The following is a 15,293-nucleotide window of genomic DNA, read 5'->3' as shown; positions in this document are numbered from 1 at the left end:
CGTATTCGTAAAAGTCATTAAGATACGTCTCGTTCAGTATCCAAGAAGGGTAACCAATTTTTGCTCCCATTTTTTGAAGCTGAAATGAATGACATCATTACTACATGCTCACAATACGGATAAGGGTCAGTACCTTCTCCATTGCTTCCTTACGTGTAGAGTTATCCATCCATGTATTATTTTCAAGCATCTCCACAAAAGTACTTTTAAGCACACGTACTAATCTGTCCATCTGATGAAAAAAATAATCATCTTAAAAGAAATTTTATTATTTAATCGCAGGAATTTCACGTGTATAATTTATATCTTCGCCCCATATTTTGTGAAATATCCCAAGATACAAAATACGAGTAATGTACTGTTTTTATCACAAAACAATCGGTCGCTTACGCGAAACGCTAACTCCACACTTTTTTTTCTTCTTTGTACTATATTTGGCATAGCCTGGCCCCTGCTCCCATGCAGTTTCACACATAGCAAAATGAACAACGAAGCAAGATTTTAAAGCACTGTAAGCAGCTTACAAAATATACATTCTAACGTTGATCAGATTACACAAGTTGAGGTGACCACAAAGTCGTCGTCGTCGTCGGCGCAGCTCGAGCTAATGGATTGAGCTCGAGCACATTCAATCTGCGATGTGATTAGCTAGAATCTGGCGATGTCTCTTCGGCGTGTCTTGCAGTAATAAACAGTTAAGTAGTAACCGACTCACCGAATTACTACATTGGCGACGAGGGTCAAGACAAGAGCGGACTGAACAGGAGTAGATCACATTCATGCAACAAGGATGGTGGAGAATTCTACCCATCGCTTATATGGTCCCGAGACATTCCGCCCGTCGAGGAGCAATGGAGACTGTATCATATGAGGTTTCAAGCTTGTCTTGATGTCGATGAAGTTATGGTGGACGCTGACAACAACTTATATCGTTTCAGTTCGTGCCGAGACATTCAAGATGCTGAATAGCTTCTCGAATAAAGCGTATCAGGAGCTAGTAAAGAAACTAAAAGGAACACATAACATCTAACAAATTGAAATAATTCAAACACGCGAAACTATTTTCGGCTCGTCAGGAAGGAAAACTAAAACCTTCCTTGCAGAGCTCTCACATTTTGTTAGCACCTGTTCGCCTGTCTTGATATTTCTGACCTTTAAATTTGCCTCAAATGACCTTGCATTGAATGACCTTGAATTTGCATTTTTCTATTTTTGCAATGCTGTTGCACAGAAAGTGTTTTTGTATTATTTATTTTCTTTCCCTTTTTGTGAACACCATTCGATATATTTCGTCCATTGACCCTAGTACAAACTTGTGTAGAAGTCACGTGTTTTAGACTATTCGACTATTCCGTGAAAATATTTATAATTCTTATGTTTTAGTTTTTCAATGCTACTGAATATTGATCAATTGGTTGTTTTTATTTTGATTAGATTTGACTATTGAATGTATTTGAATTTTTCGTATAATGTGTCTTTTTTCCGTCTTTATGTGGCCCGCTGAACAACCAGAAGGGGCGAATCCTTGTCAGGCACTTGTGCATTTTGCCTTAGGCCCGTCTGCAGGAGAATTCGGAGACACAAATATAAATGAAAAAGAAATAAGAATAAATCGGTCAAATACTTCATACTAGTGCTTCGAACAATCATCACCAACTGCGAGTATGCACCTGAAGCCGATGCCCAATGCTGCACACTTTTGAAAGCATTCATCGCCAGTCTCCGTGACACAGGCGTCCGTGCTCGCATGGCACTCGAGAGTCCAGAAGGGTCTCACTCTTGACGGTGCACTCCGCTTGGCCGAGTCCTACCCAAAAGCCGAAGCGGAGTCACAACGCCTAGACGGAGGAGACCACTCTGCGCTGCTCGTCGAATAGGTGAAGCAGTTTACTTCTGGACAGTGTTGGGTAAAGTACATCTAAAAGGTACTTCAAGTTAAGTACAAAGTAAATGAGACGTGGTGTGCTTCAAGTAAAGTAGTAAGTACACTGGATGCGATGTACTTGGAACTAAAGCACTATAAATACAATGTACTTTCAATGTACAAATATTTTAACACAATCTTTCATGATGCCCTTTCATTTCCCTAAACAGTGATTTTTTAAATGGTATGCATCGCTCAGAGGTAATCAGTTGTGCATGACCTATTTTCAAAACGGCTGCGAATATTTGGTAAAGTCAAGTGGCTACAGAGTAATTTTTTTCAGGAGCTTAGCCAAATTGAGAAGTTCCTCTTCTGAAGTTGGCGCCGCTTGCGCTGGATTGTTGCACCCAAGGTGGTTACACTAGGAGAGAGCATGACGTCCGCCCCCTAGCCTTTGCAAGCAATTTTCTCATAGAGGAGTGTACTCGCAAGCAAACGGTTATATTTAATCATAATGCGACACCTGAGATTGGGGTGCGAAAAAATTAAGGAACTTTCAGGTCGAAGAAAAAGACAAAAAAGATTGTCTTTAAACATTGTTACGTTCTCCATCTGTTGTATTTTTCTTTGACTTGGAAGTTTAACATTTCCGCACCACAGTTTCACGCGCTTCATTGTGATTAATTTTGCTTACCTGATATTTTACACCTCCTTGCTTGCGCTGACCGACCGAAAAGTAGCGAGGTACAAAAGCTACGGGAAAGCCGCCCCAGAACAAAGGGAGCGATGCGTAGTCTGCTCACGTTTCTGCTGAGGGTGCAATATTCCTCCCTGTATTTCTTCGAAGTTCACAAAACATCATTTTGTGATACAAATTTAACAAAAACATATTTAGATAATGTACTTTGAAGTCTGGAATTGTTCTTTCCCCAGAAAGTACAAGAAAAAAAATACTTTAAGTAAAGTACACGTACATACTCCGAGAATGTACTTCAAGTAAAGTACAAGTTTCCTAAACCAACTTGAAGTAGTACTTTAAGTACAATGTACTTGAGGTACTTCCCAACACTGCTTCTGCACCACTCAAGTGTATCCCACGCCACAATACCAACCACTCGGAATGCGCCTGACGCTTCCGAGATGAGTTATGCATCAGGTCATAATGTTTCAACCCTCAGACTGTCAATGGAACTTGAAGACAAATTAAAAAGAACAGCTTGAAGGTGAGACAAGCGTCTGAAACTCAGCTAATAAAATTTATTTCATGCAACGTTTCATATCCTTCTCCAAAGTCGTCCAGAACGTAGAAAGAAAAGAACACACCATTTTGTTTTCAATTTCACTGAACTTTAAGTCAGGTTTTACGATATAGACGACCTTGGGAGAAGGTTATAAACAGACTTGTACGTAATCCGTTACAAGTAACGAAATTACTTGTAATCCCTTACATTTATCGGTAATTTAGTAACGGAATACTTACAGATTTTGTAGAGTAATTTTAAAGTAATTCGCTTACATTTTTTACGTAACGGATTCCTTGTAATCCGTTACATTGTTTTTCAAGACCAGCTGCCCCCCCCCCCCTCCCCCTTCACTCTTCTAAAGAAAAAGGTCGTTTTCATTTGGATAAAGTTGAGCGCAGTGACACTGTCACGCGAATTGACTAGCGCAAAGGGAGGCTTGGCACTCTTCAGTTCCGCAAGGCCTTTTTTTTTGCAACACCAAGCCCCTGAATTTATTTTTTAGACCCTATAAACACTGTCAAAAGATCCAAATAAACATTTCTACAAAAAAAAGGGGGGGGGGGGCAAGTTATGTCCGCTTTTTTTAGTGTCTTTGTTTTTGCTTGGCGATCGAAGGCGGGGGGGGGGGGGGGGGAAGGGGGAAGGAACACACGAAGTGGTTGTATGTCTCATTGAGAAATTCAAGGCGGTAACAATGTCCTTCTCGGTTATAGTGACTAGAACCATTTTCATAATGTCACAGCACGAGACAACGCTCCATCTATCCTAAAATCCACTAAAAGAGATGTGATAATATGTGAAGGTGTTATTGCCACAAACATCCTCGTTCGTCGATGGCCACTTATCATCTTCTCATAGAAAACAGGATGCATTTTGTTCTGCTTCTTTCACCTTATTAAACCCTGTTTTAAAAGCTACTTCCTTTTTTTTTTGTAGTCCAATTTCTAGGGTTGGCCCACTTTATTTGTAAATTCTAGCCAGGTCATCTGCATCTGAGTTACCCTTTTTGTGAGTCAGCTTTTTGCGAGCATTTTGAAAATGGTAATCGTCTTCCTTTTTTCCTCTTCCTGTTTTACCCCAGCAGGACGCATCTTATCTCAAGCTGATCTTTTTACAAGTAAAACATTATGGTGGCTGACGTAGACATGATATTCTGGGCCTGAGGATAGCGTGAATCTCTTGAGTGGGGCCATAGCACGGCTTACTTAGTTCTCGGACCTTGGCTGCCCGTGGCATCAGCGTACGTTTATCTGGAGAACACCGGAGTAAACTGCAGTCGGTCCGTGCTCCGTGCGTTTTTGAACGGCACCAAGAAAGGTGCACATGGCAAACTTGCGTTTACATTTCCTTGTTTTAACCAACGTTCTAATTATTGTTGTTATGACTGTCCTGTTTTTTTTTCTTTGTTTTTTTTTTCTCTCGATTACTTACATTTAAACATTGGAGACTTTGTCTTATTCACCTACGTCTTAACCGAGGCTCGACCTGTTCCGAACCAAAGGAAGAATATCGAGCCAAACCTTATTTATTATTTAATTATTACCTTACTGTTACCAACTCTAACAAAAACTCTCGATTATCCTGCAACGGCTGCAACGACGAAACTTTGCTCTATCTTCGAGGTAAATAGTACTTCCATTGCTTCGCTAAGAAAGCTCAATGCAGAGCATGAAGCATTCGTGAGGAACAATATGGCATCCCCATCCAGTGCCTCAGTTCAAATGGTGTCCAGCGTAGCAGTCGACATATTGAGTAAGAAATAACGCAAAATGTCTGACGAGACTTTCGAGAGTCAGCTGTTGCTGAAAATACTTAAGATCAATAAATCGAACAGGTGGCAACAATAACAATTTGAGTAACCTTCTTCCCTTTGTTTCTCAATTGAGGAAAATAATGTTGAAAGTAACGCCACGAAAGTAACGGATTACTTTTGAGGGTAACGGTCACTTACTTTTATGGGAGGGTAATTGTAAAAGTAATAAATTACCTTTTAGCCTTGAGTAATTGTAAATATAATTCCTTACTATTTTTCAGTAACGTGTACAAGTCTGGTTATAAAAGCCTTGTTTTAAATAAATTTTGTTAAATGAGTTTGAGTCGTTTGTGATCCCTTTCTTTGGTTTATTCTAAGTTACTTCCAAGTTTCCTCTCGGTCTCGTTGTTTAAAAAATAATGATTAATACGCACGAGCTCGCCTGCACGTTGAGCATTTGTTCATGAGTCATGCAATGACCGTGTTAAAGGGTAACTGCCAAGTAAAGAAAACTTTTTTTTTAAACAGCCTAAATGGGACAAGCATGTCACAAAACAAATCTTTCGCGAATAATTTTTTAGCTATATTTACGTTATAGGACGTAGCTTAGTCGGAGTAAGAACCTCTTCTCATTTCAAACTCCCGCTGTTTTGACCCGCGCGGAGAAGTACGCCCCGCCCCTAGCTCTTGGATTTGCTCTTGGGTTGACTTGGCTGCGGAGTTGAACGACTTACGCAGCGTCTCGAATCCCGGTGCTTCTTCTCAAAGATACGCCGCGGGGGGGGGGGGGGGGGGGGGGGGGGGGGGGGAGGGGATGCCGACGTACTCTGGAAGCTAGAGCGAATTTCCGTTCGTAGTTTTTCTTTGGTCGGAGAAAATCTGGTAACAACGTACGTTGAACATGGCGCCGGTGTTCTTTTGGATTGACGGAAATCGAGAAGCTCTGCGGTTTGCGAGCATATATAGCGAAGTCTTGACCATAGAAGTTCCCCTGTGATGTTCCCGAAAGGCGGAAAGTATCATTCGTAATCGTCGTGTGTGCTTTAAAAGCGAAGGGCGTCACAGGGTCCAACGTTCACGACAGCGCTGCTTTGACTGCGGCGATCTCGCTGTGTTTTGTACAACACCTCGATCCGACAAAGAACTGAAACGTTCATGGTGTGTAGTGTGGAGCTTGGAAGTAGAAACCCACACTAACACGGAGCGCCAAGTGGTTGTTGTGGGGTTGAGGTTCAACGTGTTCACACTTGGTTCAGTCCTGTCGTCGTCAGCTGATTCGGTCCAGCTGGCCCGGTAGGACGCAGCGGGCGTCTTTAAAAGGAAATCTTTTTTCGTTCCGTTTTAAAATGTGAAAGATTTCCGGCGCATACCGTTAGTAAAAAGCTACCGGTGTTTTCAGAAAAAATTACATCATTTTAAATGAACAATGAACTCCAGATTGTTGTCCTAATTCTGCCTTTTTTATGCTTTGTGTTGTTGGACTGCGTTTGCACAGCGACGTGTTTGCACAGCGACGCACACCGCTCAAATAGATGATTCGGTTCTGCAAACGACCGGTTACACAGAATTTGAGGGAAACATAAGTCACCGCCGATATTTTTCTGTAAATCTCCTGCGAGGTTTTTGCGGTCATCATGCGGTGTGAATAAATTTGGGCAAGATTTCCTACCTGCCCACAGATGCATGAACTGAGACCAGTTTTTGCATAGTGAACTTAGTGCTTCTTTTTTAAATTGGGTAGACGTGTTGGTGCATTTATTATGGCACAATCACTTCAGAGTTCAGAAATTCGGGAGGGCGAGCAAGCTTTCCCAACTTTATCTCTTTTCTCTCTGGCACTGCCGATAGTTCCAGGTTGCAATTTCAGTAGACATATTGTCACGGGTGTGACAATATGTCTACTAGCAGCTACAACTGCTCTAAAGCAGGTAAAGGACTCAGAATTCAAGACGCTGCGGACTCCTTGTTTTGCGTTTTTCGCAAGGTGACTGAGAAAATGCTTTTGCGAGTAATGCGGAATATTCAAACAATTTTGTTATGCCCGTCGTTTGCGTCTGTCCACCAAAATGAATAAGATGATCTAAAAAGGTGCAATCACAAGCCAAGCGGGCATGGAAACAGCTTAGGAATGCATCGTTCTAACGCTGTGTGCATCCTTGTGCAGATACTGGCATCGCTGTTCTTCCTGCGGCTTTGGTCACCGTTACTTCAACCAGTCATCGCCACCCAGTCAGCAAATAGTCAAGTGTTGCTTGGCCTTCCGGACAACATTGTCGGCGGGCCTTTCGGTGCTCCCGCAGATGGGCCGCAACCGCAGCGTGTCTTCACTCCGTTCGAGAGGGTTTCCGCATCAACATCGACATCGTCACTCACCGATGTCCTGGCTTTGAAACCGCGGAGCGCCCTTGGATGCTTCAGTGCGCATGGAAACAGCTTAGGAATGCATCGTTCTAACGCTGTGTGCATCCTTGTGCAGGTTGGTTCTGTTCCATGATTACGCGCTAAGAAAACTAACAACCATTGCCTTTTGCTGTTTGCGTGCTCAAATGTTTTTCTCGCATTACTTCTAGAGTGTGTTGACGTTTTGAGGTCACTGTTATTACTCTCTGGCGACGAAGAGCTTAACCCCGGCGCCATGACTCTAGCTCAAGCGACGCAACTAGCTGATGTATGGAAGCTGCTGCAAGACATTAATACTCGTGCCATAAAGTCATAGGAGGGCCAGAGCAGTTTAATAAAAACCATGGAAGAAATAAAAAAAAGCAATCCATTAAAGCAAACATTAACGTATTTGGAAGTCGACTCCTCCTTGTTGAAAGTAAGATTTCTGCGCTTGAAATAGTCGACCACGACCTTCAAGAGATGCAGGGCGTCACTGAGGCTTTGCAGAACGATAACGTTAACTTACTCGAGCGTCTTAATGACCTGGAAGATCGTTCAAGACGTGATAATCTCATTATTTATGGTCTTTCCTATGTTGCGTCAGAAACATGGGCGGAAAGTGAAACAAAAGTTCTCGAGCTTATTTACCGTTCCCTTCAACTCCAGGTTACCCCAGATTGCATTGAGCGCGCACACCGAATCGGCTCCTTTATTCCTAACAGAGGTTGCCCGCTAGTTATAAAGTTTTCCTTTAAGGTCAAGGACAAGGTACTCTACTCGCGACTAAAATTAAAAGGAAGCACGACGTATGTCACCGAAGATTTTTCTCCTGCTACTCGAATTGCCAGAAAAAAACTAATCGAATTTGGTAAAGCTACGAATTGGCTATATCAGCTGCGGTATAACAAGCTGCATGTCAACAAAAAATGCTACATGTACAACGCGACTACTGATACGGTTTTCGAGTTCGGTTACGCCCCCGATGTGCGCGCGAGAGATAACACAGATTGTTCCAACTAACCTAACACCTGCATCATCATAACGAGTTACGAGGGGTGAGGGTCGTACTGATAAAACAAACATTTGTCAGTACTTGTTTATAATATGAGGAGTGTGCTGCGTCATAGAGATGACTTGTGCTCTGCTGTAGACTTATCCACTGCTGATATTATGGTTTTAACCGAAACGTGGCTTTCCTTTTGTGTTAAAAATTCCGAAATATTTTGTCGTGAAAAAAGTTTCAAGGTTTATTGTTGCGACAGAGGTGAAAGGACAGGTGGCGGTGTGTTAATCCCAATCGCAAGTCATATTGAATCGTTTTGCGTGCGCCTGGATAGCGAATTGGAAATAAGATGGGTTTGTTTGCATTTTAATCACCAGAAACTTATTTGAGGTGTATGCTATCGTCCGCCATTTAACAATCATTCCTTCGTTACCAGTCTTCATGACGCAATAAACTCATTAATAATACGCTTTCCTTCCGTTCCAATCATTCTTTTAGGTGACTTAAACTACCCGAATATAGTCTGGACTGGCTTGCATGCTTACCAACACCCATTTTCATCAGACGCGACTGACTTCATAAACTTGTGTAACGATTTCAGCTTGAGTCAATTGATGACTCTTCCTACTAGAATTACCCATACAACAGCCAACATATTGGATCTAATTTTAACAACGTCATCTTTAATATCTTCAATTAGCAACTTGCAGGGCATAAGTGATCATTCAATAATACATTTTGTCATCGATGTTCCTGTTAGAAATGCTCCAAAGATTCAGAAAAAAATACGCGACTCTGCTAAAGGTAACTATGCTAAAGGTAACAATGAACTTTCTCTTTTTCTTGATGATTACTTGCCGCTCTTTTCGGAGCGCTCAATTCAGGAAAATTGCGAGTTATTTAAAATCCAGGTTGTGCATCTTACTAGTACATATATACCTTTGCGCAATATTTACGTTATCCCGCAATCACCATGGTTTAACAACACATTAAAGGCTTTCTAACAAGAAAAAACAAAAATTTCGAGCAGCGAAATTTTCAAATGTTTATTCTAAATGGTCTGCATACCATATTGCTGCCAATAATTATAAAAGTGCTGTTGAAAATGCGAACGCTACTTATTTTAATGTAACCTTACCATCAATTTTAACAAGCAACCCAAAGCAGTTTTGGAATGTAATTAATCGAAATGAAAAATCGTCAAAATCATGGTTTAGTTCTTCTGGAAATGCTGTGCCTTTTAATTAGTGTGCCCTTGTTTTGAACTCCGCCTTTGTCGCTTAATTTTCAGACGTTAACGTGTCATCTTTACCTCCATTTCAACATACTGGATTTGTTCATATGTACCCGATCGCTATTAATGCTTGTGGAATTGTTAAAGTAATCGATAATTTAAAACTATCGTGTTCTGCGGGAGTCGATGCTATTAATTCAAAATGCCTAAAAAGCAGTGTGTCGAACCGAAAATATACGGGTACGGTTACGGTTCAGGTTCAGGTAAATTTATTTTGTTCCGGTTCAGTTCCGGTTCGATTAATTCGATCCGCGAACCGGTTCGGGGCGCTGAACCGGTTTGCGAACCGGTTCGGAAATTATAAATGACAAATTGCAACATCAAAATAAATTACAAATAAAACATCGGAAATCAGCACATACGAAATGGGATACATCGTAGTGTAAGGCTCAAGGATTTCTACCAGAAATGGTTTCTTTATGTGCACTTAAAGTTTACCTCACCGACGTTTACGCATTCGGAATTCATCTAATTGGGTCCGACGCAGTAGCTGTAAAATCCACGACCTCCTTACAAACCCACTTACAAGTAGAACTCGCTAACTATCCCGCCACCTCGGCGTGTAAGCAATTGAAGGAACAGTGGGGAGAAAATACACCTTTCTTTATTTGAACTAGCTTTCAGTAACTCAAATTAGACCCTTAACGAAGTTTTAATTAAACAAGATACGGAATATGAAAAACACTTCACCGAACGCAACGCCAGAAGGACGTAATAGGATAAATATTAAAATAGAAGAGTTCGCTGTCTCACAAATATGTTAGCTTCTAAGTGCCTATACAAAACCGGATGCATTATTATCAAACTCCACAGCCTTTTCTTTTCTCAATGCGATGGAAGCAAGCTTCAAGAACTTGCGCGTTCTAGAAACGTGTTATGAAATGAGCACACAGCAGCATTTACGATTTACGAGATTGTAGGAAAATAAAATCCCGTGACGCGATTTTTTTTTTTTTTTTTGCACAGCCTTCCAATTTTTTTTTTCCGTGCAAGCCGCGACCAGCGCAATACTGGTTCCTATGTCAAGATTCATGGATGCAGCGTTTGTCAAGATTCATGGATGTAGCGTTTATATTCCTAAGACTGATTGAAGAAGAAAAATATGTTAGCGAGGGTGTGTGTCAGTTGACGGCACTTAAAAAACAAATGGCATTGATAGCACATTCATTGTCAACAGCGCGTGGCCGAACCGTTTTGACATGAGCCGGTAACCGTTATTTTTCTTTCCGGTTCAGCTCCGGTTCGGGTTCATCGCGATAACAATATAACGGTTCAAGTTCGGGTTCAGTTCCGGAAAAAATACCGGTTCGGTTCCGGTTTTCGGTTCGGTTCGGTTCCGGTTCGACACCCTGCTGAAAGTACCAGAGAATATTCTTCAATAATACTTTCTAACTATTTAATCAGTCTCTTAATTGTGGGTGTTTGCCGGAAGACTGGAAAGTGGGAAAGGTGGTGCCGATACACAAAACGGGTGATCAACATTCTCCTTCTAATTACCGCCCCATATCGCTAACAAGCATCCCATGGAAAACTCTTGAGCACGTCATTTTTTCACATTAAGTAAACTTCTTGGAGTTTAACAACTTCTTTTCTACCGTCCGACACGGTTTTCGTAAGTCATTTTCGTGTGAAACCCAGCTACTAACCTTCACTAACGACCTTTACCTTATTCTTGATCGAACTTCCCAAGCTGACTGCATATTCCTCGATTTCGCTAAAGCATTTGATAAGGTATCACATAATCTACAACTTCATAAACTAAGAAAACTCAGTATTGATTACGGTACATTTTCTTGGATTCACGCCTTCCTAACTAACCGATCTCAGTTTGTATTTGCGAATGACACGTCTTCTCCTTCAGCTTCTGTGACGTCCGGGGTGCCGCAGGGGTCTGTACTGGATCCTCTTCTTTTCCTTATATATGTCAATACTTACCCTCCTGTGTTTCATCTTCAATTAGCTTGTTTGCTGACGACTGTGTTACATATCGTGAAATGACTAAGAAATCCGATGTTTCTTCTCTTCAGTGTGACCTTCACCGTGTATCTGAATGGTGTGACTTATGGCGTATGCAGCTTAACACTAACAAATGTAAGGTAATGAAGGTTTCTCGGCTTAACAGTGACGTCTCTTGTTATTACCTGAACCACACTCCTTTACAACAAGTAACAACCTACAAATATTTGGGAGTTCATATTTCATCCAATCTGTCCTGCGAAACCCATATTCAATACGTAACAAGAAACGCCAATCGTATGCTGGGTTTCATAAAACAAAATTTTTCAGCAGCCCCCTTTATCACTTAAACTACTTCTTTACAAAACGCTTGTTCGCACCAAACTAGAATATGCCTCTTCAATTTGGGACCCCGGTACTGACGTATTTACATCTGCAGTTGAAGCAATTCAAAATCGATCCGCCCAATTCATACTTACTAATTATCACCGCACTGCCAGCGCAACATCCATGAAATGAAGTTTGAACCTGCCTAAGCTTGCATCGCGTAGAGAAGTTTTCCGTTTGTGCCTGTTTCACAAAATCTACTACCACAATCATACTTTGCGTGGCAAGTTATTAGCATCTCCTTTGTACATATCACACCGTCTTGATCACCGATACAAGATGGGCGTACCTTCATGTAACACTACTACTTTTCACAATTCATTCATACCCCGAACTACAGTGTTGTGGAACCACCTTCCAGAGTCTGTGGTATCAATATCTGACAGCGTTGCTTTCAAAAATTGCCTTAACAATGTTCACATTTCAGCGTTTCACTAATATCTACATATTGTTTTGTGTTCATAGGTTGCTATTTATTGTATGCTGCTGAATTCTATTGATGTAACCGCCTCCCCTCTATAGTGCCTTCGGGCCCTGAGGGAACTTTTAAATAAATAAATAAAATAAATAAGATTTACGATAACATTACACATTCAATTCAGACAACTGAACGTAAGGTGGCTCGGAAGCCGAAAAAAAAATCTGTTGTCTAACACAAAATATGGACGTCCGAAGGGTTCTGCGGATAGCTGTTACGTAACAACAAGGCGCAGGTTTTTTACGTAACAGCTGTGCCTCAGTCGCGGACGTTCGGTGCACCCCTTGCGAATCTCGAAGGCGTCTGGAGCGGAATGACGAGAACATACCTGGACACGTTTGTCGCTACGCTAACACCCGGCTACCCTCAAGCCAAATAGCATTCAGATTGTCATCTTTCGGGGCGACATGGCTGCTAGAAGACCCGCTGTCGCTATCACTCCTCTGGCAGCACTTTACACAGCAACGGCGCCGTTTTAGAGGAATTAACATCTCCAAAACGACAACACTTGCACACGCAAGCAAAAAAAAAAAAAAAAAAAGAAAGCAAAGAAGAACGAAAGTAACTAACAGCGCTCTGAAAGGCGAAACCCCGCGTCGCTTCCGATCACTAACATCTGCGACTGCTGCTAAACACACACTACTTCACTTCGGGAAATCTCTTTCATGCACCTGGGTAACCACGAAACACTGATCACTTCGGCGAAACGACTAGTCGGGATAGACGAGACAGGCGGAAGCAAAGACTTCGGCGGCCATGAAAGAATGGCGAAGCCTTTGTTTGTTATGATATGAATCCAAAAGGGAGTGATCGTCTTGTAAACCTTTTGTAAAGAACAATAACTCTTATTACACGGGTCAATCTATAAACGTGAAAATATGCCACTCAAAAAGAAATTTCAACATATCACAAAAGTTTAACAACCAAGATCTAAGCTGTCAATTAATCTTTAGTCAATGAGAAGAGTTGCTATCGCACGTCGCTCCGTTACGTATAGCAACCAGTCCGTGACCTATAGCAGCCACTCCGTTACGTAAATACCAACTTTGTGGCGCGCGATTCAAAACAGTCAAAATAGCCACAAACTAAAATCAGTTTCTCGCAATAAATATTGCTGTAATTTTTTTTCGCAGATACATTGTTTTGAGATATGCCTGTCCCAATTAGGCTGTTTAAAAACACTTTTTTTCTTTGCAGTTACCTTTTAAACGAAGCCACATTGCAAAGGTATGCCGATGAAGGGACCTTCGGGACACAGCTGGCAAACAAAAGGAGAAGGTGAAAATGATCAACAATGTTTTCGACACTCAAAACCTTAAGGAGAATTTGTCACCTGCAGTATGCAAGGAACACTCGTGAAATTGCAGGTTGAAAAAGGTACAAAGCTGAAACTTCTTGACACGGAGTCATGGCAACTGATTGGACGTCCCACCCTACAAAAATGTGATGATAATGTCTTCTGCTTCAATCGGGAAAATATTACGCATCGGCAACACCCTGAAGAGCTCGAAGCATTGGTAATTGTTATGCGACAAATCAACCTGCTTGCAAAGACTTGGACCGACAAGCTGAAGCTCGGCCTCAACAAAATGTTTGTGTGATCTGTGAAACTGGAAGATGAAACCTCGCTCCAGAGAATGCTGGCAAGGTTTCCGAGCTTGTTCACTGGTGCCTTGGGTTGTTGCACTTAAGTCAAAGTTGGTCTTGGTTCAAGCCTCACGGAAACCCAAGGTTCTTCAAACCTCGCCTAATGACGTTCGCTACGCAAGAAACGGTAAAAGGATACTTGTACAAGCAGGTCAAGAATAGAGTTCCTTCACCCGTGAATATCTAGTGGCAACTCCGATTCTTGTTATTCCAAAGTCGGATGGATCAGTTCGGCTATACGGTGACTTCAGTGTTACCGTGAACTCGCAGCTCGACATTGCCCAGCTCCCACTGCTACATCGACAAGAACTCTTCCCCAAACTCCACGGCGGCAATAAATTAAAAAAAAAACTGGATTTGTGAGAGGTGTACTTTCAGTTGGAGCTCGACTGGGACGTAAGGACAGCACTATACATAAAAACTCACAAAGGCCTATTAAAATTCAACAGGATGCCTTTTGGGGTAGCATCCGCCCCAGCAGTTTTCTGGCACATAATGAACCAGGTAACTGTTGCACTGGGCGGTGTCGCTTGCTGCCTCGGTGACATCATAGTGACCGGAAAGAACAGTGGTCAGCATTTACGGAACCTAGAACGGGTTCTCCAGCATCTTCTACATTACGGTTTCATTATCAAGAAAGAAAATTGCGCCTTACTCCAAGAAAAGTTCGAATACGTCAAGCAAGTCACATCTCACAGCGCTTTACAGCTTCAAGAAAAACGATGTCGTCAAATCTACATATTCCCGAGCCCAAGAGCATCAGAATGCTACGATCACTGTTCGGCAAGGTGCAGTACACTATTAGCAAAAATAACATGCCCAGACGTGTAAACCGTTGTCCCATAGCGGACATCCCAAAACGTGCTAGTTTTACACGCAGCCATGTGTGTTATTCGTCTACACATGAGGCGCCGTGTAAACTTTGGCAGATACACCGTGTAGGCCTTCCGCGAAACACGGCGGAGCGTGTTCTTCTATAAAACATCGCGGCCAGCAGCCGACAACAGGCGATGGACGAGCCCAGCGAGCAGCGCGCCTTTCCGCCGAATTGAAAGCACACATGACGCGTTTGTAAAAAATTGGCTTGCTCTTTATGTTTATACAGCCTTGATGGAGATGCGCCTCAACGGGTAATCGGTCTCTTAGCTGTAGATGAGAAATTTGGCCAGTGCGGTACAACCGCTAACCTGGGGTTTTTAACGTGCATCACACAGTAGTGATCACACGAACGCGTGCCGGTACGAAACTCATCCAGACCGAAACGGGCGGGGGTGGCGGGGATCGA

The 15,293-nt window shown here is 42.2% G+C and overlaps 1 protein-coding gene across 1 annotated transcript in view; it reads right to left on the bottom strand.

Annotated features, from left to right (window-relative positions):
* LOC115324099 (neprilysin-1-like) overlaps positions 1–15,293 on the bottom strand; it is a 147,239-nt gene that overhangs the window by 55,872 nt on the left and 76,074 nt on the right. Inside the window, exons 9-10 of the mRNA XM_042288341.1 lie at positions 134–232; positions 2–79 (exon numbers count right to left, since the gene is read on the bottom strand). Of these exons, the coding sequence (XP_042144275.1) occupies positions 2–79; positions 134–232 (177 nt within the window). The remainder of the gene's footprint in view (position 1; positions 80–133; positions 233–15,293) is intronic.

The sequence above is a fragment of the Ixodes scapularis genome, unplaced genomic scaffold, assembly GCF_016920785.2.
Source record: "Ixodes scapularis isolate PalLabHiFi unplaced genomic scaffold, ASM1692078v2 ptg001946l_1___fragment_3__unscaffolded, whole genome shotgun sequence".
Lineage (NCBI taxonomy): Eukaryota > Metazoa > Arthropoda > Arachnida > Ixodida > Ixodidae > Ixodes > Ixodes scapularis.
Note: the sequence above shows the minus strand (reverse complement) of the source record. Positions and strands in the feature narration are given on the sequence as shown.